This window comes from Elephantulus edwardii, unplaced genomic scaffold, assembly GCF_000299155.1.
Source record: "Elephantulus edwardii isolate Elephantulus edwardi_28Jun2011 unplaced genomic scaffold, EleEdw1.0 scaffold00096, whole genome shotgun sequence".
In the NCBI taxonomy this organism is placed as follows: domain Eukaryota; kingdom Metazoa; phylum Chordata; class Mammalia; order Macroscelidea; family Macroscelididae; genus Elephantulus; species Elephantulus edwardii.
The window spans coordinates 4,796,659-4,821,901 of record NW_006399846.1 but is presented as its reverse complement, the minus strand read 5'-3'; the positions used below and the strand labels follow the sequence as shown (position 1 = coordinate 4,821,901).

Below are 25,243 nucleotides of genomic sequence, written 5' to 3'. Positions count from 1 at the left end.
GGGAACAAATATCGATCTCTTCCAGGAAGGAGTGTAGAGATATAGGAATGTTTTTCTGTGAATAGTGTAGTCTGATTGTCATAATGTTGATGAACATTCAAATATTACCAGATAGACTTGACTTTACAAATGAGCACAATATTTTTCCAGACAATTGAATGCTGTTATTAGAAAAGACAGAATCAGGGTTACAAAAGAAAGATGAGATGGGGTAAAGAATTTCAAGCCTTTTTCTGACTCTAACTTCCAAAATTTGACAGAGTACACCAACAGCAGTTTTTTGAGATAGAATTTATAAGACTCAGCACATATGTGACAGATTTGTTTCTACCAAAAGATTTTAACAAGAGTCATACTTTCATATTTTAGTATGTTTTTAAAACAAAAATTCATTTGATAAAGCATAAAGAAGAGTATAGTTGCATGCTCAGTTAAACTTTATACAGACTTGACACAATTCAAACCTTCTGAAAAAGTACTATGTCTCCGTGAAAATGGCAAATGCCCATGTGTGGTAAAGGGAGTTTCAACTTTCTAAGATTCTTCAACATGCATAACAGTAAAAAAGAGAGAGACATTCTTTCACGAGGAGATTTTAAGAATAAATTTGTTCACAGGGTTGCTATGAGTTGTACTTGACTCAATGGCATCTAACAACAACCTAACAAATTTGTATAGCATACCAATTTTGGAAGTAATTTAATAAACACATATTCATGTGGCATGGCTTGTGGCTGGGGCTGCAGGTGATCTTTCCTGGCATCTCTCCCTTGACAGAGTCCCAGCAGAGCTTGTTCCTGGAGAGTTCAGCAGCCCTCTCTGGAAATCCATCTGTCCAAATGGTCCTAGTGCTTGGATGTCAGAGTGAGAGTTGAAGATACTCGGAAGATCTGAGGAAGCATGTTGCTAAGCTGATAAAACATTTCTTCAGAAATACTCTGGAAGAGGTTTTCAAAGAAATTGCATTTGTTACAGTATCATTTTTAAAAATTTAGAACTATTTTAAAATATTGAACTAGTTCCAGATATGGCAGGCAATATGTGAAAACTGTCTTTAATGGCTGACTCAAGTGTGTCTCGAAAGGCAGCTGGTGTCTTTCTGGCTCCATCCTCTGAGCACCTATGCTATTCCTGCCATATAGTTTGACTACTAGACCTCTTCATGGACACTAGTGTAACTGGTAATCAATGTTATCACCAGTTTTGCTAAGGTCTACAAACTCACTGCTAGTGAGTTAGAGTCAATTCAGAGCTGAGCGTTCAGAGACTGTAAATCGCATGGGAAAAGACTGCCCATCTTTCTCTTATGGAATTACTAGTGGACTCAAACTACCTGGCTTTGGGGTTAGCAGTGCAACATTTTACCCTCTAGATCACCAGAGTTGGGGTTCTGTGTTGTTGTTGTTGTTAGATGCCATCAAGTCAAGTAAGACTCATAGCTACCCTATGAACAAAAGATCTGAACCCTGTTCTATGCTGAACTACCCTTATACTGGCTGACAGACATTCCTGCCCATTGTAGCAGTCACCCTGTCAATCCACCTGGTTGAGGGTCTTCTTCTCCCTCTCTGACCCTCCACCCTTCCCAGCATCATGTCCTTCTCCAAGGAATAGCACCTCTTAGCAACATATCCACAGTATGTGAGGCAAAGCCTCACATTTCTGCCTCCAGGGATTTCTATAGAGAACAGAATCACCCTATACTAATGCCTTTATTATGAACTCTTCATAATTTACATGTAACACATGGGAAAACAAAGCAAAGATGAATCAGATATAGTTTTAGGGTAAAAAAAAAGTTCTTTGAGTAACAGATACAGACATCTTTGATGACAAATTAAGTACCTTTATGGTAACTAAACAACTTTTCCCTTAAAAAATAGGAAATTCTTAGCATTTTATTTTATTTAGGAGTTTGGAGCAGGACATCTAACTATGTCTATGAGGAACAGCATTAATACAGATTAAATTAGGGGGCTATCTATTCAGATAACCTACCTGTGGTACCAGAAATTGCACTGTCCTAGAAATTCCACCATCCCATGAAGCCATTTCCATCATGAAACCTAAAACAGAACAACAGGAAGATATTGCTGAGTTACAAGTTCTGATCTTCAAACCTACTAGTCACCTACTGAGATGGACAGAATTTTCATTGTAGGGCTTCATGCTTTAAGTAGCCACTAGCCTCTAAAAGAGGTTACGCCAAAGGACAGAGAGACTTCTGCAATCCCTAATTCTCCACGCCAGAGAGGTTTAACTTCATTTTGACAACACATGCATACTTAGAATTTCTCAAGTCAGTTTTAGTCTCCATACTGTGAAGCTAAGAAAAGTTATTAAAGGTTAACCAAATATTTGACTCTGAGCTTCCCCCCTCACTTATTTTTAAGAACGTAAAAAACAACAAAGAGCAAGCTAGAAGCAGAGCCAAGTATAAATAACATTTTAATATCCTTGGATCCTAGGAGGGTTAGAGATTTATGCTGTGACTAGAAAAGGGTAAATAAAAAAAGACCCTTCACAAAATATTGTCACAAGGCACCAGCTGACAAGAATAATCCTCATATTCTTTCTTCTAGGTTGCTCAACTTTCAATATCTGGGAGAAAAAAAGTAAAGGTCATTTGTTATTAAAAAATAAAGTAATATGCTTACCTTTGACACACTTAAACACAAGTTCTGCTCTCTTTAAGCACCAGGGTATAGTCATTTCCTAAAAACAGAAACAAAATGGATCATATGTTAACAGAATTTATAGAAGAAAGGGAAAAAAGAGAAGAAATTCAGTCAGCTTTTAATTTATCCTTAACCATGACCAGGCAACTATTTGCTAATTCCAGCTGGATTTCTTAAGGTTTTGAGACATAAAACTTTGCACAGCTGTTGGAACGAAAACTAAATTAGCCTAGCAAATATAATTAAATATAGCCTTAAAACTTTCAAGGTAATTAATTCTAAAGACAACGACATATATAAATGATTTAGGAATTCCACCTATTGCTCTCAATATGTTAGCATGAATAATTGTACTATATTATATAATACTTGCATAAGCTATGCATTAAAATGTTTTCTTAATATAACATCAGTTATTAGAAGAGTAATGGAAATAAACACCACATTGCAGACAGACCTCCAATGAAACAACTACATTCACTTTCCTATGTCACATTTCATTCACTGACACAAGCCAAGCCAATGACAGTGCCAGACTACACCCAGAGTATGTATAATTTTTCATGGTTATGGACAACTAAAAATAATTATTTTTTCTAAATTTTCTGTTTTGTTTTTGTTGAGAATATACACAGCAAAACAGACACCAATGCAATAGTTTCTACATGGAGAAGTCACAGATTCCATTCTGCAAGTGTGTCACCATTCTCACCTTCTTGTATGTTTTCGATATAATTCCATAATGTTGTTGTTGGGTGTCACTAAGTTGACTACCAATCACAGTGACCCTGTGAACAACAGATCTGAACCTTATCCTATCCTGTGCCATCAGCATCAGCTCTGTCATACTTGAGCCCATAGAAGCAGACACTGTGTCAATCTGTCTAGGTGAGGGTCTTCCTCTCTTTCATCAATTCTCCACTTTTTCTAAGTATGATGTCCTTCTCCAGGAAACAGCCTCTCTTGGCAACATGCCCAAAGTATGCGTAACAAAGCTTTGTCATCTTTGCCTCCAAGGAATACTTCTTTGGCTATACTTTCTCCAAAATATATAGGTCTGTTCTTTTGGCAGTCCATGGGATAGCCAGTACTCCAATATCATGACTCAAAAGTATCAATTCTTCAGTAATCATTATCTATTGGCCTGAATCAGGTGTACCTTTGTCCTCAAGCAGACATCTTTGCCCTTTAATAATCTAGAGAGGTCCCTGACTGCAGATCTGCCCTATTCAGCACATCTCCTGATTGCTGGTACCAAGTGTACTGACTGTGAATATAAGTAAGATGAAATTTCGACAGTTTCGATTTTCCTCCATCTATTATGACATCTATATGTCCGTCCTGTGGTGCGAATTTTTTTTTTCTTTATGTTGAAATGCACTCCATATTGAAGGCTGTATAGTCTTTGATCTCCTGCAACAAGTACTTCAAATCCTCCTTCAAGTTTTGGTTGCTAGGTTCTATTAATTTCCATATAAATTCCAGAAATGTCTTATAAATATCTACAAAATGTTCTTGTAAGGGTTTTTAATTGGGATTTAAATTGATTGATTATCAGTTTGAGAGCTGATACCTTAACACTGTGTCTTTTAATCCATGAAAACAGCATCTTTTTCCATTTAATTATGTCTTCTAAAATTTCTTTCAGAAATTTTTTTCTATTTGCTAGGTCACATTTCATAACATTTTTTATTTTTACTTGACATTCCATGCTTGTCTTTAAGTTCTTTAAACATAACGATCAACTATTATATGATGTGTGTCTCATAATTCCACTTTCTCCACTCTTGATATTTGTTTCTAGGGTTGTTTCTTCACACTCCAATTCATGGTGTCTCCTTTACTCAAGAGCTTAGGTTGTTTTTATTGATTGCCATTGAGTTGAGCATAACTCATAGCAACCCTATGAACAAAAGACCTGAAGCCTTTCGATAACTATTGTTGTTTCTCAAAGTTTATAGTTTCCAGAGGCATGTTTTTTAGGAAGTGGGTGCTTTTCTTGCTTCCAAAGAGCTTAGGTATCTTTTACTTAATTTAAAAATATTATTGAAAAGTTATATGTAAGAGTAAATACTGAAGCATAACTGGATCACCTTAAAATATTACTCATGAAAACATTAATATTTTTAGGCTTTTTTCCCCCTTTAATTTTATACTGGTTTATTTACAAAGTTTGAATACATTATTTTTCACACTGGATCTTTCGCATTTCCTCCCATCAAATTGTGCAACCCTATGATTAATCCCCACCCTTCCCCCTTGGATCCTCATACTCATTCTACAATAATAGTTTTTATATAGTGTTTGTCCTTATGGGACTGAGTTAGTTCACTCAGCATAATGCTCTCTAGTCCCTCCTAAGTTAGGTAGTTATTTACAAAATCATTGTTCCTGTGTGCCGTGTATTATTCTATCATGTGAATGTACCATAATTTCTCAATCCACTTGATTGTGGTTGGACATCTGGGCTGTTTCCATGAGGAACATATTAGTTTTTAAAATAACATGCAAGTCATCAGAACCAAGTATTACTATTCATCCTATTTTAATAAAATGTATATGTATAAAAAGCAATACTTTACATCAAATTCTTCTATAATCTGTTATTCATTAGCATCTCTAATAAGCATATGAATTATTTCATGAGTCGGAAACGACTCGATGGCACATAACAACAACAACAAGGTCAACGCCACAAGCCACTACTCAAACAAAAAAACCCAGTGAAGATTGTAAGTAAGCATAACGTTTTTTAAAAGCTAGCTTTGAACACCAACATATAAATGGTATATTATCCAAGTGTATGAAAATCAAGATATAATGGTAATAATTAAAGACTGCAGTATATATTAGAGTGGGAATGTTTCTAATGATTTAAACAAAAGTCAACAAGGAAAAGGAATCAATTCCTTCCATTGCTCCACTTGTCCAGAGATCATCATATTCTATTAATACTAAGCTTTCTTACTTTTATATCTAAGTGACTAATTCGCTGATCCAGAGAAAATATATAAGACAAGTGTAAAATAATATACTGTTCTGAATGGTATGAACGGATGACAAGTTTCATTAATACAATATAGAGGATAATATACCAATAATGTTCCATTGGAACAGCCCTAAACTCTGCTCTGTCCTGTGCCAATGGACTGTCTCTGACACTCCCATCCCGATTATCCCAGTCACTGAATCAATCCACCTCAAAGAGGGCCTTCCCCTCCTGTGCTGTCCCTCCACCCTCCCAAGTATGGTGTCCTTCTCCAAGGACTGGTTTCTCCTCACAACATGTGCAAAGTATGTTAGACAGAGCCTCAGAATCCTTGCCTCCAAGGAGCCACCCAGTTTAACCCTTTCCAAGATGAATCTGTTTGTTTTCCTAGCAGTCCATGGTACTCTCAATACTCTTCTTCATCACCACAGCTCAAAGGCATCAATTCTCCTTCTATCCTCCTTGGTCATTGTCCAACTCTCTGATGTATAACAAGTGACTGGGAAGACCGTGGCCTGTATCAGACACACCCTAGTCTCCAGAGAGACACCATTGCTCTTCAGCACTTTGGAGAGGTCCCTAACAGCAGACTTTCCCATGGCAATGCACCTTTTAATTTCCTGGCTACTGGTGCCAAGAGTGTTGACTGTGGAGCCAAGCAAACTAAAGCTGTGAACAATCTCAATCTCTTCACCATCCATCCTGATGCTGCAAACTGGAATATCTTTGAAGTGATACTACATTCATTTTTAGATAATGTAAACTTTTTTTTGTGATTAAACTCAAAACTTTTTTTATTTGCAATAACACCTAAAGTTTATTAGATGACAGCACACACAGGAAACGCCATTAGTCGAGGAGCCTACTATCCATTCCTAAAGGGATCATCCTAATAATTGAGACCCAAGAGGCGAACCCCGGCAGAGGCCTGGTCCGCCGCCGTGTAGCTCGCGGTTAAAAGGGCCACCTGCAGTGGGCTGGGGCCCCAGTTATGCGCGAACTCATGCTCTTGCGCAGCAGCATAACCCCTGGCACCACGGGCAGGCGCACTGGGGGCTCAAAGGCAGCGCGTAGATAATGTAAACTTTTAGATTCTCTTTCATTATGATATTGCCTAACAGCATGGGAATTTGGAAGGAAATATTGATAGCTGTATGCTCATGCATGTGTGCATACACACATACACTTTTTCAAATCTTCCACATGCTTATACAGGGATTTCAAGTATAAAGTATATAGATGTCTGTTAGTAGGTTACCTTTTAATCCACTCATTTTTTCCCCTGTGATTAAATGCGCACATAAAATAGAACAGCTTTGAGCACTTAGAAGTAAACCATAATCTTTAGAAGTCTATGAGGTCATGAGAAACACGACCTGTTGGATATCTTCCTGGGTGTAGTCTGCATTTTCACAAAGAGCTGTCTGCTGAGAATAAATCTCTCTCTCACTGCCCTGAGTTGGAATTGACTCATAACTGACCCTGTAGCCAGTTTCTGAGGCTGTCAACTGCACAGAAGGAATCCTTCTCCCGAGGAGCCTCCAGTGAATTCAAATTGCCAGAGAGCTGTAGCCTCTGGGTTAGAAGGGCCTCTCCCAAGGGGCTAAGCCACCAGCGCTTAACTGGTGGTACACAGGAATAACTCTTAGTATGTGCTATATGCTTAGTATATGCTATACAGTAAATGGTGATATCACATTGTGGGTCACATAACACTACAGAACATTTTTTTTTTATCATCTCTTCTAAGTAATGGCAAAGTAAGAAAACTTTAATGACCCATGTGTAATCCTCGACTTTGAAAACACTCACTGAAGAAGATAGACAGATCATGTGAAACACTTTAAAGTCTGCTTTGAAGCAGAAAAATAGTAAAGAGTTGTGTTGTCAATTTAAAGGCATCCAGTTTGAATCCACCAGCTGCTTCACTGCAGAAGGATGGGCATTCTCCTCCCATAAATGAAAGCCTCTGAAACTCATTGGCTTGTCAGCTACGAGTCACTTCTGACTGGACAGTACATAAAATGACATTTTAGATTAGGGTAAGTATGATCTGGAGATGTGATTAAGAATTAGTTGGTTTACAACATTAGCTCTTCACTGTATGACTTGCAAGTTAGATATAAGAATTACTTTTTGAGTTCATGCATCCATGGGGAAGATCTGATGACTATGTTTACTTCCCATGTATATGACTCTGAGGTATCAGAAAAACAGGTATTAATCAGCATCACAATCATTATTATAAGATGAAGAATAGTCCTACTTTCTACTCTCACAATAGTTAGGTACAATCACGTTGGAAAACTATATGGTTATGTCAATCAAAGCTAAATGTATACATACCTGATGTACACAAAATATATACAGAACTTCTATGCCAAAATATAGACCCAACAGAAATGTCAAAAAGCATGTTCATAGCAATACTAGTGGTAGTAATCAAAACCTGGAAACTACTCAAATATCTTTAAGTAGTGGGATGGGTAGGTTATTGTAGTGGATTCACATATTCACACAGTGGAACAATCTACAACAAAGAGAATGAACAATCTACAACCACGCACAATAACATGAATACATTCCAGAGTATGAATTATGATGAGGGAGCTCTGATGCCCTAGTGGTAAGAACCTGAGCTACAATCCCAAAGGCTCATGTTCAAATCCAGCAGCTGCCCCTCAGGAGAAGGATGGGCAACCTCCGCCCTTGTACTCTACCGTGTCTAAAAACCTGCTGGAGGGTCAGCTAAAACACTATCTTCAGATAACAAAGATCTGTGAGGATGAAACTGATAATATCAGTAAGCCTTTTTCTTGTTCATAGATTATGGAGTGGAATGCTCTTTTTTTCTATCTTTTAACTAGTTACTTATGAAGCTCATTTTTTATGCTTTTTAAAAATTAATTATGACAACTAATTAACAGACTATTTTTTAATTAACTGTGTCAGTCTGGGGACAGAAGGCAGGAGCGTGGTGGTGGGAGTGCAGGAATCGTGGCAAGCTTTTGGACTGGACTGCTTTTCTGGGAATGTGTTTAACATGCAGGTTTGCTCTGTCCCTGGAGTGAGGCTAGCCAGCCTGGGCCTAGAGTTTGAACCAGGAGGCGGCCTTAAGCTGAAGGAAGCTGGGAAGGATGTGGCCATGTTGTTCCAGGTTTGGCTGGCGCCTTCACAGGCTCGTGGGAAGCTCTCCTTGCCAGAAGGCAGGATCAGGGTGGTGGGAGTGCAGGAATCGTGGCAAGCTTTTGGAGTCGACTGCTTTTCCGGGAATGTGTTTGACGTGCAGGTTTGCTCTGTCCCTGGAGTGAGGCTAGCCAGCCTGGGCCTAGGGTTTGAACCAGGAGGCGGCCTTAAGCCCAAAGGGCCCGAGGGCCAGGTTCAAACTGTCTTCCTGTCAAACATTCTTCTAGGTGTTATAGCACTGGTCTGTGCGTTGCTGTACAGAGGTAACTCGTGGTTGCTGTGATGCTGAAGCCTGTGACAGTGATGTGCCAATCGTGGTAATGGGCACCCACGGTGGACAGTGTTGGCTGGAGCTTCCCGACTAAATCAAGCCTGGAAGCAGGAGCGGCATCCACTTCCAAAATGGCTTGCCTCCGAAAACTCTATGTACGAACAGTGCTCAGGCTGTTCATTCATAGGGTCGCTATGAGTTGTCTACGACTCGACGGCATTAAACAACAACAACAACACGTCAGTTTGGAGACTAAGGTGCGCCTGATACAGGCCATGGTCTTTGTCATTACTTGCTATGCTTCAGGGAGCTGGACAATGACTAGGGAGGACCGAAGGAGAGTTGATATCTTTGAGCTTTGGCACTGGAGAAGAGTATTGAATATACCATGGACTGCCAGGAGAACAAACAAATTTGTCCTGGAGAGGGTGAAGCCAGAATGCTCCTTGGAGGCAAGGATTCTGAAGCTTTGTCTGACATACTTTGGACATGTTGCAAGGTGGGATCAGTCCTTGGAAAGAGACATCATGCGTGGGAGGGTGGAGGGACAGCGCAGGAGGGGAAGACCCTCAATGAGATGGACTGATTCAGTGACTAGGGTAATCAGGGTGGGTGTGTCAGAGACAGTGAGATTGGCAAGGGATAGAGCAGGGTTTAGGGTTGTTGTACACAGGGTCGCTATGAACTTGGTGGCACATAACAACAACAACAACATGATAAGGGTCTAGCAATTCTATTGGTTAGTGGAAGAAAAACTTTATCTGAAAATGCCCTGGAATCCTTGCATGAAAGTGAAAACAACTAAGATCTTATGTTCTGTCTTCTGTTTTATGGAATGAATTGTGTCCCCATCCCCCCAAAACAGACATCAATTTGATTTGTCAACATGATTCTCAGTATTATGTAATTATCCTTCATTTTGGTTTTGTTTGTTTTTTTGCAATTAGACTTATTCTTTCTAAAATTTATTTTATCCTCCATTCCGTGACATGATACTATGGTATGAACCTCTGTGACAATAATGAGACAGGATTAGAGTGAGTTATGCTAATGAGCAGTGAGGTAAACTATAATCTGCAGGATTAGAGTTGTGTTTTCAGTCAGACTCTTTTGAGATAAAAGAGATTAAGTAAATAAGTGAGCAGAGAGATCAGAAAGACTTCAATATCATCAAGAAAGGAAATACAGGAGTGGTGCACATAATTTAGACCAGAGTCCCTGTGCAGAGAACCTACTAGAAGCAGGAGAAGACGGATGTCAAGATACTTGGGATCTTCAGGAACACCAGGCCCACAGACATGTGTATGGAGACAGGGACTTCAACTGACACAGCGAGAATGTCTTCCTGTACAGCTGGTGCCCAGAATTTGTTCTTCTTAGGTGTTGTTAAGTACGGCTCATAGCGACCCAGTGAACAACAGATCTGAATCCTGTCCTATCCTGTTCCATCCCTACCATCTCTGACACTTGAGCCCATTGCTGCAGTCACCGTCAAACCATCTCGATGAGGGTCTTCCTCTCTTCTGCTGACCTTCTACCTTTCCAAACATGATACCCTTATCTAAGGAATAGCCTCCCCTAGCAACATGTCTAAAGTGTGAGAGACGAAGCTTTGCCATTCTTGCCTCCGAGGTGCACTCTGTCTGCACCTTTCCCAAAACATATCTTGTCATACTTAGAGCCTCGTAAACTGTACAAGAAGAAACTTTTGTTTGTGAAAGCTATCCACTTGTGATATTCCTTTTGCAAAAGCAGTGGATAACTACGACAAGCACTGTCTGGGATTGCAGAATAAACTTCTTGACCTGAGTGGCGGTGTAAATACTACAAATGGGAAGATTATTGCTCAGTATACTTTTGTGAATTAAATTAGACACTTCCGAAACAAACTTAATGTTCTGCAGCTGGCTGTCCCAATTTAAAACATGTAACTTCTGTAACAATTGTGGAAAAGGGACTGTTGGTAGTATCAGATGTCTGGAAGCAAATCTGAACTTGGTGACTTTTGTAAACACTGTTTTTGAGGTTGTTTCCCACCTACATATAACCATTTTTATAAACTGGTTAACCAGGAGTCCAGCTGCAGGAATGTTTGGATGTTTCCTTTTGGCAGGAATTCATCATTGGCACTCTATGTTATTCCCCAAAGACCCTTTTATAGATAGACTAGTTAGTGACGATAACAAGGGCTAAAAATTCCTGATGGAACTACAACTTTATAAAGCCATAGTGGAAAACATAATTTAAAATGTTTGTCAATCTCTCTAGTATCATAATAGGCAAGACTGAGACAAAACAAGTGGAGAGAATGAAAAATGAGAAGGTTTGACGTAGTTTTCATAGAATGGTACCAGAATTCTCCTAATCAAAATAGTAACATGCTTAGTGAAAATACAAAAGAAATGTAAAGTGGGACATAATTTGAAATCATAATGTCTTAGATAGAAAAAATTATTTTCTATGTTTATGTAGGTTTTATATTTGAAATGAGGCCTCTGTAAAATATGATAATGAGAACAAGTAGGAGCTTAGTCATTCTAAGGGGAAAGTACAATCTTTTAGACAGTACTTTCCAAAACAAAGGGAGCTCTGGGGACCTTTTGGGTAGGGAGTTGTGCTGCCAATCTGAAGGAAGAAGGTTCGAATCCAACAACTGCTTTGTGGGAGAAAGATAAGTAATTTTCTCCCCAGCCATTTACAGCCTTTAACAATCTGCTGGAGGGTCAGCTATTAACCAGTTTTGACTAGAGGGAAATCAGTTTACAATATAGTATTCATATAAATATTTTATGTGGTAAATCACTTTTAATAACCAGTAAGCAATTTCCCCCCTTACAGTCACAGTGCACACCGAACAGTCAATATGCCTGTACCTACTTTTTTCAGAAGGGGTTGGGGTATTTTTTATTCTTCCAGATTTTTTAAATATTAATTTAGTTTTCATTCTATTTATACAATTTATTACCACTAATTTCTTTTTATGTCGATTGAGAATGAACAGGAGGAAAATCAGATAAATTAGACACTTACCTAAAGAAGTGAATGGGTGGCCATGTCACACTTCAATCATGGTATTTAGATACTGTAAGATCCAAAATCTTGAAAAACATTTTAAACTGGGGCTGCCTTGTTCATGGCTTCCAGCATCACGTTTTATTATTTATTCACGTATATCTGGGGTTGTGGGGGTGGGTGTGTCAAAGACAATAAGATTGGCACAAGATAGAGCAGGGTTTAGGGCTGTTGTACATAGGGTCGCTATGAGTTGCAGGTGACTCAACAGCACATAACAACAACAACAACAACAATAACAACATACCAAAGTAAAGTATTATAAGGAGAATTGATGCCTTTGAGCTGTGGTGCTGGAGAAGAGTATTGAATGTACCCTGGACTGCCAAGAAAACAAACAGATTCATCCTAGAGAGGATTAAACCAGGCTACTCCTTGGAGGTAAAGATTCAGGGGCTTTGTCTGACATACCTTGGACATGTTGTAAGGAGGGACCGGTCCTTGGAGAGGGACATCATGCTTGGGAGGGTGGAGGGACAGTGCAGGAGGGGAAGACCCTCTATGAGGTGGATTGATTCAGTGACTGGGGTAATCGGGATGGGTGTGTCAGAGGCAATGAGAATGGCACAGGACAGAGCAGGGTTTAGGACTGTTGTACACAGGGTCGCTATAAGTCACAAACGACTCGACAACACATAACAACAACAACAACAACAACATGCAAAGAGCTGGAGTCAGAAAATCAAAGCAGCTGAACTTGCTCAGCCTGCCTGCCTGCCTGCCTGCCTGCCTGCCTTCCTTCCTTCCTTCCTTCCTTCCTTCCTTCCTTCCTTCCTTCCTTCCTCCCTCCCTCCCTCCCTCCCTTCCTTCCTTTCAGAAAGAAAGCTAAAGCAGCTTTATTAAGGGGCCTCCCAGGCAGGAATCCTTGGTCTGGGTCAGAGAGACAGACCAGGGAAAAACCAATTTGCTCAGCATTTCTTAAGCTCAAGGAACTGAAGAACAAATTCATGCCTTGAGTTGCAATACTTAAGAATGCTTTGGGCAGAATATTAAATGATGCACCGAAGTATTAAAAGAAGATGGAAAGAGTATATACAGAGTCATTGTACCAAAAGGAATTGGCAGACACAGAATTTCATGAAACAATATATAAGTAAGAGCCTGTGGTAAGGAAGAAGTTCAAGCTTCTCTGAAAGAATTGGCAATAAAAACAAGGCCCTAGGAATTGACAGTATACTTTTTAATAAACAGATGCTGCCCTGGATGCCCTTACCAAGTTGAGTCAAGAAATCGGGAGGATAACCACCTGGCCAACTGACTGGAAGAGATCTGTATTTGTTCCCATTCCAAAGAAAGGTGATCTGACAAAGCATGGAAATGATCAAAGAATACCACTAAACTGAAACTGCACATCAACAGCAAACTGCCTGAAGTGCAGGCTGGATTTAGAAGAGGCCGTGGCACTAGGGATATTATAGCTAATGTTAGATGGCTGAAAGCAGGGAGTACCAGAGGAAGGTCTATCTGTGTTCCATTGGCTATGTAAAGGCATTTAACTGTGTGGATCATAACAAACTGTGGCTGACTCTGAGAAGAATGGTATGCCAGAACACTTGATCGTGCTTATGTGAAACCAATACTTGGACCAGAAGGTAGTCATCAGAACACAGCAAGGAAACACTGCATAGTACAAAATTGGGAAGGGTGTATGCCAAGGATGTGTCCTATTTCCAAATCTTTTCAAATGATATGCAGAACAAAAAAAATATCATATGCAGAACAGATTATCTGGGAGGCTGAGTTCTATGAGGAGAAATGTGGCATCAGGATTGGAGGAAGACTCATGAACAATCTGTGTTAAGCAGATGACACAACTCTGCTTACTGAAATTGAGGAGGGTTGAAGCTCAATACAAAGAAAACAAAGATTTTCACCAGTGGGGAGATTAGCAGCATTGTGATAGATGGTGAAAAGTTTGAGATTGTTAACAGCTTTAGTTTGCTTAGCTGCACAATCAACACTCTTGGTACCAGCAGCCAAGAAATTAAAAGGTGTACTGCATTCGGAAACACTGTTGTCAAAGACCTCTCCAAAGAAATGAAGAGCAACAATATCAGTCTGGAGACTAAGGTACACCTGATATAGGCTATGGTCTTTGCAATCACTTGCTATGTACCAGAAAGCTGGACAATGACTAGGGATGAAAGAAGGAGAACTGATGCCTTTAAGCTGCGGTGCTGAAAAAGAGTACTGAATATGCCATAGACTGCTAAGAGAACAAACACGTTCAACCTGGAGAGGGTTAAACCAGGCTGCTCCTTGGATGCGAGGATTCTGAAGCTTTGTCTGACATACTTTGAACATGTTGCCAGGAGGGACTGTCCTTGGAGGGGGACGTCATGCTTGGGAGGGTAGAGGGACAGCGCAGGAGAGGAAGACCCTCGATGACATGGACTGATTCAGTGACTGGGGTAATGGGAGTAAGTGTGTCAGAGACAGTGAGAATGACACAGCATAGGGTTCAGGGCTGTTGTACAAAGGGTCACTACGAGTTACAGGCAACTCGTCGGCACATTAACAACAACATACCCAGAGATACTGCCAATTCTCTTGGTAAGCTCCATCTCACATACATGTGGCCAGGAGAGACCAGTCCTTGATGAAGGACATCATGCAGGAGAGGAACACCTTGGAGGAGATGAATTGATACAATAACTGGGGCAATGGAGGTTGGTGCGTCAGAATTGGTGAGACTGACTCAGGACAGGGAAGGGTTCAGAGCTTCTGTACACAGGGTCTCTGGGTTGCAGGTGACTTGACAGAACATAACAATAGCCCAGAGAATCCAAAGTCATTTTAATGTTAGCCTATGCCAACTAAAAATGTGGAGTTCAATGTGCTGCTTCGAACACAGAGAGGAAGGGACAAGAGAATGAAAAATAAGGAGAAAAAAAAGCAAGTGAGGCACATGCCTGATCAAAAGAAAAAAAAAATGCTTTTCTAGTTTACCTACTTAGTAGAGGACAAGAGCAACCCTGAACATTCATGACTAAAGATGTTTAGTCACTGTTTGTATTAAATGTATTACATTAAGAAAAGACTGCTATTGTTGTTGTGTTCCACAGAGTTGGAACCAACCCACAGCTGACCCTCCAGTGGGTTTTCAGAGGCAGTAAACCCCATGGGAGGTGACTGTCTGTCCTTATCCCACAGAGCAGCTGGTGGATTTGCACCGAGTATTGAATTTTATTACCCAAGCACAACTACTCATTGCCATAGCGTCAGAACTTTCTCATAGCTGAGCCTCCAGCAAGTTTTTAGAGGCTATAAATCACATGGAAGGAAACTGCCCAATTTTTTGCTTGCTATATTAACCATATACAAGATGCCAAGATCCTTGTAAAAGATATTTTTAAAACATGCATAGTGCCACATAGGACTGACATCAGGGTTGGGGGAAGACTGAGAAAGATGGGATAAATAATGTATACTGCATTGAAACAGATGAGGGAGAGAACTGTTTAAAAGGGCTCTGTGATTAGGTATTACAGTCATGACAGGAGTCCAGAGGGAAGGCTGCATAGTGGAGTGGACCTGGGCGGAGGGATTGTATAACAATGAAAGATTTTTTCTTTTACTTTTTTCAAAGAGAAGAGTGAACTGGGTGGGGGGGAGGGGTGGGCAGGGAGAAAAGTGCAACAATGAATGAAGGGAAATCCAAAGTCTCTGTACATTTTCATTAAAATTAAGAATAATAGCAAAGTGGCATTTGGACAAGAACAAACTGGGAGGAGGGTAGAGAGAATAGTGCAACAATGAATGAATGGAAACCCAAAATCTCTGTAAATGTTTATGAAAATTAATAAAATATAGAAAAAAAAAGAATAATAGCAAAGAAAAAAAAATACACAACAAAACAACCCAAAACCATGAAGGAGATTGTTAGAGAGCAATACTGAGAGTTAGCACATTCACGTTGTGCCTGTTGTCAGGTGCTGTCCAATGGATGATGACTCACAGTGCGCAGGTGTGAACAGAGCTGCTCACGGGGGAGGGTTGGAGAGGGGTGGGTTTCAAGGCTATGACGTCCACAAGGGTGCCAGGTCTGTCTTTCGAGGTGCCTCAGGGCTAAGATCATGGTGACAAGCTTTTGGCTGGTGTCACGATTTCTGTTACCCAGGGAATCCTAACACATTGATCCCATCCCATCCCATCGCATCGCATCCCATCGCATCCCATCCCATCCCAGGATTTGTCTGTTTACCTCTGACATATCATGCACCAGCAGGAGAGGGATGCTTATTGTGGTGATGTCGTGGGTACAGCAAACCTTGAGTATATTTCGGAGTCCCATAATGGCAGGATCGCGGGCAGTGATGTTTCCCGATTTCACATTGTCATCCACACATAGATGGAAAGCAACATGGATTTCTGAGAGATTGGAATGCCGGGTAATGTAAAATTCTCCTGTGAACAACAGATGGAATCATGGGTTTCCAAATGCATAAATCATATCCATCAATGGGCTTGATAAAAAACTGAAAAGTTAAAAAGAAATGAGCCACTATTGTTGATCTAAAAGAGGTATATCAGGAACAGAGCAGGGCTCAGGATGCTACACATTATTACTTTAATTTTATATTATTACTTAGTATATAAATATTGCTCCTTAATTCTAGGAGGAAGGAAATAAAAATAACAGACAATAACTAATTTTGCATGATGTTCATAATTGGGTAAGAAAGAATCACTGAGAAGTAAGCAAATCAAATGAGTGCTTATCATCTCTATTCATATGTTGCTATTACTGGTTTTGTTGTCCGGTTCTGTTAAGTCAAGTATGACTCACAGTGACACTATGAACAACAGATCTGAACTCTGTCCTGTCCTGTGCCATCTTTATCATCTCTGACATACTTTAGTCCTTTGCTGCAGTCACTGTATTAATCTATCTTTTGCTGTCTTTCATTGACCCCCTACCTTCCCAAGCGTGATGCCCCTTTCCAAGAAATAGTCTCGCCTGGCTAACAACTTGTCCAAAGTATGTGAGACAAAGCATTGCCATCCCTGCCTCTAACGAGCACTCTGGCTGCACTTTCTTCAAGACACATCTGTTTGTTCTTTTGACAGTCCATGCCAAAATATATTCAATACTCTTCTCCAGCTGCACATCTCTGAGGCTTAGATTCTTCTGTCACCCTTATTCATTATTCAGCTCTCAGATGCATAGCAGGTGATTGATAAAGTCCATGCCTGAACCAGGGGCATCCTTAAACGGACATCACTGCTCCTCAGTACTTTGGAGAGGTCCTTGACAACAGACTTTCCCAAATGCAATACATCTTTTTGATTTCTTGTCTGCTGGTAACAAGGGTGTTGATCATGACTCATGTAAGAGGAAATCACTGACAATTTCAGTCTTTTCTCCATCTATCATGATGTTACCTGTTGGTCCAGAGGTGAGGATTTTTGACTTCCTAATGTTGAGATGTAACCCATATTGAAGGGTGCAGTTCTTGATCCTCTGTAGGAAGTGTTTCAAGTCTTCCTCACTTTCAGCAAGCAAGGTTTTTGTCCTTTGCACAATGCAGGTGTGGATAAGTCTTTCTCTGATCCCGATGCCACGTTTCTTCATAGAGTCCAGCTTCATGAATTATTTGCTCAGCATAGAGAGTGAATAAGTTATGGAGAAAGGATACAGCCCTGACACACACACACCTTTCTTGATTTTAAACCATCCAGTGTTCCCTTGCTCCATTTGGACAATAGCTTCTTGGCCTAGGTATAGGTTTCAGATGAGCATAATAAATAACTGGGATTCTCATTCTTCTCAGCTTTAACCAAAGTTTGTTATTTTTAGGTAGAAATTTTTTATGTTGTAGTGTGCCATCAAGCTAACTCTCCAGTGGGTTTTCAGAGGTAGTAAGTCATAGAGGAGAAGGCTGCCCACCCTCTTCCCAGGGAGCAGCGTGAATTAAGCCATGTGCCTTTGGAATTAATTGTGCAACTTCTCCTGTGTAATTCAAATTTAACACATAAAAATATGCTATCCCATTACATGTCTTCCTCATTTCCTAAAATTGCTCTTCTTATCTTGTTTTGTGGGGCCAATATCCACCCAGTTAATTACTTTGGGCAGTTATAGAAAATAATTTGTTCTTCATTTCCTGCTATCTCTTATTGCCTATCCTCCAACCCCCAATAGAACCCATCACCAAGTACTTACAGTTCCATCTCCAGCCAAACTGATGTGTTCTGTTTTTATGCCTATAGCTGTTGCTGACAACATCTAGCTTTTGTAATAGCTTCTTAACTGATTTCTCTCTGCCCAGTCTTGCTTACTTACAAACCATTTTTTCCTAGCAGACAAACCCATTATATATATAAATGTAAAGTAGATTACCTTATTTCACTACTAAAATCAGGCTTACACTGCAGTCAGAATAAAATCCAAACTCTTCATTGTGGACTACAAGCCTACATGATCTGGACCACTCCTGCCCACCCAGCCAACATCCTCTTTTCTCTTTCTTCTTACATTTTTGCCACTGGGCCTTTCCCAGGTCTGGAAATATACAGTTTATTCTCAATTCAGGGTTGCTGCTTGACAGGTCACTCCTACCCCTAAGTTTCTCAGATGGCTATGTTATTTTCATCAGTCAGACCTCACCTCAAATGTCATCCCAGAAAGTTCTTTCCTCACTATCTTATCTAACAAAGGATAACTCCTGCTGTACAGTATCCTGCTTTACTTTTTCTAAGAACTGAAGGGGTTAAATTTTTTCACTTAGTTGTTTATTTTAAAGACTATAATTTTAGCTCCATGATTATAAGGATTTTTTTAAAATTTATCTTGTTTGATGTGTTAGCTCTATCACAGAGAATAGTTTCAAGCACACAGCACTAAAACCCCAAGCCAACCGAGCCTTGTCAAGTAGGTCCTTCTTCTCAAAGTGACCCTCTATCTATCTGCTTTCCCAGGTGGCAAATCTTTATTGAGGAGACTGCTGACCTTCTGGTAAAGCAGCCCGCCAGGGCTCCACTGACACACAGCAAGCACTCTGTTATATCTGCTGAATGAAGGGATGAATGGCTTTTGGCCTGCTGCTGGAAGAGTGCTCCTCAAAACTTTAAAATTCATGTGCCTTCTATGATTACTTCATTTTTTAATGTGGTCTCATTAAGGGGAAAAAACATCTCACTGCTTTTACTTTCTGTAGTTTTTAAGAATACAAAGAAAAAATATAAACCATGCAAAAATAAGTATACACTCACTTCACTAGAAATTCTGGTATCTCTGTTTTTAAGGGAGTTTTGGTCTTCTCCACTCCTTTTTTCCTACTAATTTCTAGCCATGAACAGATTTTATTCACCCTTTACTCGACTGCTGTTTTTGTGAACCGTCAAGTCAGAACCGACCAATAACTGACCCTCCAGGGGGTTTTCAGAGGCAGTACACAGGAGTTGTACAGAGGCAGTTGCACAGGAGGAGATTGCCCACCTTCTCCTGCAGAGCAACTGGTGGATTTGAACTCCATGCCTTCGGGATTGAAGCGCAGCTTCTTACCCTTAATCCACCAGAGAACACTTAATGTGCTTTTCAGCATAATGCTTACCTTTTTTAAGCACCAAAACTCTACCAACAAGTCTTGGACAAAGTTTTCTAAGTGGTTTTTTTTTTTTGAAAAAATAATTTTAACAAGGTAAATGAATTTGATAAGAAAAAGCACTAAAGCAAAAAACCTCCAAAGTAGGTACACAATATCATGAAAACGTAATCTGGTGAGGAATAGTTAATTACTCAGAAAGTCCCTGAGAAACATAAACTCCTAATCCAAACCCTGGGGATCTATATGAGACAATATCCTTCTGAACCCAATAAAGTACATTACCATCCCACATTCCTCCTAATAGCTCAGAGGATAGAAGCTACAGTGTTATAAGTAGCAAAGGCCCAGCAGCTAAGCAAGTTGACTTAGCAAAGAAATATCCTATCTTTAGCCTCATTTATTCATTAGTAAACAAGGGTCAAGATTGTTGTTGTGGTGAGCTGTCTTCGAGTATGACTCATAATGATTCTATGAACAACAGATCTGAATTGTGCCCTATCCTGTGTCATACTCATAATTTCTGATGTTCTTGAGTCCATTGCTGCAGTCACTGTGTCAATCTATCTGGCTGAGGGAAAAACAATATAACAGAAAAAGGACTACTTTGGCTTTAAAGAAGATTTTGTTCTTGTTAGGTGCCATCAAGTCGAGTATGACGCATAGTGACCCTATGAACAATAGATCTGAAACACGACATGTCCTATCCTGCATCATCCTCACACTTCCTGACACATCAGAGCCCACTGCTGCAGTCACCATGTTAGTCCACCTGCTTGAGGGTCTTCTCCTTCACTGACCTTTCCCAGCATCATAGCAACATGCATGATGTGAGGTGAATCCTCATCATCTTTTTTTTCCTTTTCTTTTTTAAAATACTGGGTTACATACAAAGTTTATAAAGTTCGTATACATTTTTTTTTTCTTTTTTGGCCTCCAAAGAGCATTCTGGCTTTTCCCTCTCCAAGACATATCTGTTTATTCTCGTGGTTGTCCATGGAATGTTCAGGGCTCTTCTCTAACAACATAACTCAAAGGCATAAATTCTTCTTCTGTCACCCTTATTTATTCTCCATGTCTCAGATGAATAGCAAGTGACTGAAAAGACCATGGCCTGAATCAGGTGCACCTTAGACCTCAAACTAACATTATTACTCCTCAATGATTTGGAGAGGTCCCTAATTGCAGACTTTCCTAGGACGATCCTTATTTCCTTACTGCTGGCATCAAAGGTATTAATTGTAGATGCAAGTAAGAGGAAGCTGTTAACAATGCCAATCTTTATTCCATCTGTCATGATGCTTCCTATAGGTCCAATGGTAAGAATCTTTGTTTTCTTGACATTGAGACACCATCCATATTGAAGGCTGTATTCTTTGCCCTTCTGCAACAAGTGCTTCAAGTCTTCCTCACTTTCAGCAAACAACTTTGTGCCATTTGCATACATAGATTTTAATGCCACATTCCTTTTCATAGAGTCCAGCTTCTTGAATAATTTGCTCCACATACAGATTGAATTGGTGTGAAGAGAGAAGAAACCCTAACACGCTCCCTTCTGAGAGACAACTGGGCCATAGGTGTGTCAAACACCATAATTGGCTATCCATCATGGGCAGTGTTTGTTGAAGCTCCCAGCTTGATTTGGGTTTGGAAGCAGGACTGGCCTCCACTTCCTAAACTACATACCTCTGGAAAGTCTATAAATTTGGATAAATGATGATAGTTATAGAAAGGCTTCAGGCCTTTGTTCATCTTTTGTTTATATATGTATCCTTCCCTCATGTGTGCTCAGTCTATATGATGGACAAACCATTGAAGAAGTTAGACTCTATGAAGAAACGTGGCATTAGAATAGGAGGAGATTGAAGAAGCAGTGGAATGCTCTGAGATGGGCGTTTTTGGGTGGTGAGAGCCAAGGAGAATGCATGATTATGGAGGAATTTGGAATGACAGAGCTCTTGAAGTTTGAACCATGCTTTGGTTCTTATATTTGGTTGGGTCCTTGGGCCTGAGGCCCTGGGCTTGGTTTTAATTGTTTTTGGTCAAACAAACTAGGTCATATAGTATTGGTCTATCCACTTGTTGTACAGAGGTAACTTGTGATTGCTATAATGTTGAACACTGTGACACTGATGTGTCAAATGTGATAATGGTTACCCATAGCGGACAGTCTTTGGTGGAGCTTCCCATCTTAAAACAAGCTTGGAAGCAGGAGTGGCATCCACTTTCAAAATAGCTAGGTTTCAGAAACCCTACGAACCTGGAGAAATGATGAAAGTTATACAAGTGTCCAAGTTTTTCGTTCATAGGGTCTATATGAGTAGCCTAAGACTAGACAGCACTTAACAACAACAACAACAACAACAGTTTTCTCTTGCTCTGTTCACACAACAGACTCCTGATCTAGGTATAGGTTTCTCATGAGCACAACTAAGTGCTCTGAGATTCCCATTCTTCTCAATGTTAGCCATAATTTGTTATGATCCACAGTCAAATGCCTTTGCATAGTCAATAAAGCATAAATAGACATTCTTCTGGTATTCTTTACTTCCATCTAGAATCCATCTGACATCAGCAATGATACCCCTAGTGTCACAGCCCCTTCTAAATCCTGTTTGAACTTCTGACAGTTCCCTACCTATGTACTGCTCTAGCCATTTTTGAATGATCTTCAGCAGTATTAATGATATTGTTCCATAGTTTCCACACGGTTGGATTACTTTTCTTGGGAATGAGATGGACTAGCTTTGACCATTTTGAATCAGATAATCACATAGTATACTATGCTGGGCATGAAAAACAGAAGAAGAATGGTGTTGCATTCATAGTTAAAAAGTCAATTTCAAGTTCTATCCTGAAGTACAATGATGGGAGTGATAGTATATTATCCATACACATACAAGGAAGACCCAGTAATACGACTATTATTCAAATACATGCTCCTACATCTAGAGCCAAAGAAGAAGAAATTGAAAATTTTTACCAAATTTTGCAGTCTGAAATTGACCAAATATGCAATCAAGATATGTCAAAGATAATTGGTGACTGGAATGTAAAAGTTGGAAACAAAGAAGAAGGAATAGTAGCTGGAAAATCCAGGCTTAGTGGTAGAAATGCAGCTAATAGAATAACTGAATTTTGTATTTTTAATAATTTATTTATTGCAAATACCTTTTTTAAACAACACAAATGTCAACTTTACACATGGACTTTACTTGATGTGCTGCATAGGAGTCATTGGAGGCTGTGGGTCAGACCATCAAGTACTCATGTGCAAGTTCAAACTGAGGCTGGAGAAAATGAAAATAAGTCCACGAGAACTGAGGTATGATCTTGAATCTATCTCATCTGATTTTCAAGATCATGTTAAGAATAGGTCTTATGCAAAAAAACAAACAAAAAAAAGCAACAAAAAAACAAAAACCAAAAAACAAAAAGAATAGGTCTTATGCGTTGAACATTAGTGATCGAAGACCAGATGAGTTATGGGATGATATCAAGGATATCACCCATGAAGAAACAAAAAGGTCATTAACAACACAGAGGAGAAAAAAAAATGGATGTCATATGACACTAAAAATTGCATAAGAGCATTGAGAAGCCAAAACAAAGGGAAAACATGATAAAGTAAAAGAGCTGAACAGAAGATTTCAAAGAGCAGGTCAGGAAGACAAAGCAAAGTATTATAACGGGAGGTCTTGGGCAAGCCAATTTAATTTCTTGATTGTTGTTGTTTTGTTGTTATGTGCCATCAAGTCCTCTGTGACTCACTGTGATCCTATGAACAACGGCTCCGAACCTGCCCTCTCCTGAGCCAGCCTCACCATATGCAACACACCTGTCCCCACTACCAGTCACTGTTCCCATCTTTCTCCTCCAGGGTCTACCTCTCCTGCTCTGTCCCTCCTCCCTTCCAAGCATGATGTCCTTCTCCAAGGACTGGCCTCTCCTGACAACAGGCCCAGAGTACGTGAGATGGAGCTTCACAGTCCTTGCTTCCGAAGAGCAACCTGGTTTCACCCTCTACAGCAAAGACCCGTTTCCTTTATAGTACAAAAAGGCTTAAACAAAAAACTTAAAAGAATTGGTGATGCATGTCTTTTTGAAATCTCCCATAAACTTTCTAAGCTTCCTCTAAATGGAAATTTATAAATTATTAGTATATCTAACTGAAGAGTTTGGTATCCCTCTCCTTACTCAGGCATATGACATAACTTCATGATTCAGGAGTAATAATGAGAGAATGGCCTGTTTTTCCCTCCCCACAAAGGAAATACTGATATAGCAATTTAGAATAAGTTGGGGGAGGGGCGGAATCAGACATCTGTACTTCGAGAATAGATATGATTGGTACATTTTAAGAAAGTTACAAAATTTGAATAATTTAAATTTGGATCTATGGAGAGAACAACAATGAATTCTGTCTCAATGGAAGTATTTTTAGATGAAGAGGAGGGCGGCTTCCTGTTCCCCAAAGCGGAGGAAACAGTGTGTGGTGAGGCAGTTCTGGCTCTAACATTACCCAGTCAGGTAGGATAGATGAAGGTGGGAGGAAATTCGGAGGCTGATGACCACAAGCTATCCAACTGGGACTGCCAAGAGGAGTACCAGACACAAGATGATATCTACCTAGATGACATGTAATGTCCCTCGTATGTGAAGACCTGGGTAAGAATGTGAAGAAATGGCCTTAAAAGAGGATGAAAAAATCCCAAGGGGACAGTTATTTCAGAAACTGTCAAATCATCAATTTGTTTCAATTGCTTTACACTTTTACACTTACAAACCACAAAAAGACTTTATTTTTTCTATGCCCTGCTAGACAAATACTACAAAGGGTCATTACAGTACAATCAGGAAGAGGATCAAGAGTATTAATTTTCATTTGATAATACAGCCAAGAATAAATGGAATGAAAGAAAAGGAAAATTTGAAGGGAATTTGAAATAAGGAAGATTTTAAATGTAGAAAGTCCCAAGTTCTTACTACAGGTTCAACTGTTCATATCTCTCTGTACAGCCTGTATTTCAGAAAAAAAAAAATTCTTAATTTTTTTAAAAAAGAAATAATATAGAAGAAACTTGGTGCAGCAAATAATTTAAAACTTATGCAACTGCTTGAAGCTATTCTTCTTGTATCAATCAGGGAAAAGTAAGTTTTTTGTTTTTTGGATTTTTTTAATAAAAAATCATTTACTATTGTATTTGACTCCTAGTGGGAACTAATCAAGGAATACCTATTATCAATTATTTTTTTAACTAGGCAATTCTCTTTTGTTTGCATATATATATATATGATAAAAAAAGACAGAAAGGAAACAAAGAAAAAGAAGTTAAAATGAATAAGCTAAATGGCTTACAGGAGACAGTTTAAATACCATCCATGAATATACAGTCATCACATGATATTCTCTCTCTCTCAATTTCATTCATACTTTGCTTGTTAGCGCTCTTGACGTTTTTCAACTCTCTTGATATTTTTTTTTATTTTTTATTTTATT

At 39.5% G+C, this 25,243-nt stretch overlaps 1 protein-coding gene across 1 annotated transcript in view; it reads right to left on the bottom strand.

Annotated features, from left to right (window-relative positions):
* Window positions 1–669: 669 nt before the first annotated feature.
* Window positions 670–25,243, bottom strand: part of LOC102867983 (chromosome unknown open reading frame, human C12orf4) — an 84,807-nt gene continuing 60,233 nt past the window's right edge. Inside the window, exons 10-13 of the mRNA XM_006891297.1 lie at window positions 16,401–16,603; window positions 2,658–2,715; window positions 1,999–2,066; window positions 670–938 (exon numbers count right to left, since the gene is read on the bottom strand). Coding sequence (XP_006891359.1) covers window positions 846–938; window positions 1,999–2,066; window positions 2,658–2,715; window positions 16,401–16,603 — 422 coding nt within the window. The 3' untranslated portion in view covers window positions 670–845. The remainder of the gene's footprint in view (window positions 939–1,998; window positions 2,067–2,657; window positions 2,716–16,400; window positions 16,604–25,243) is intronic.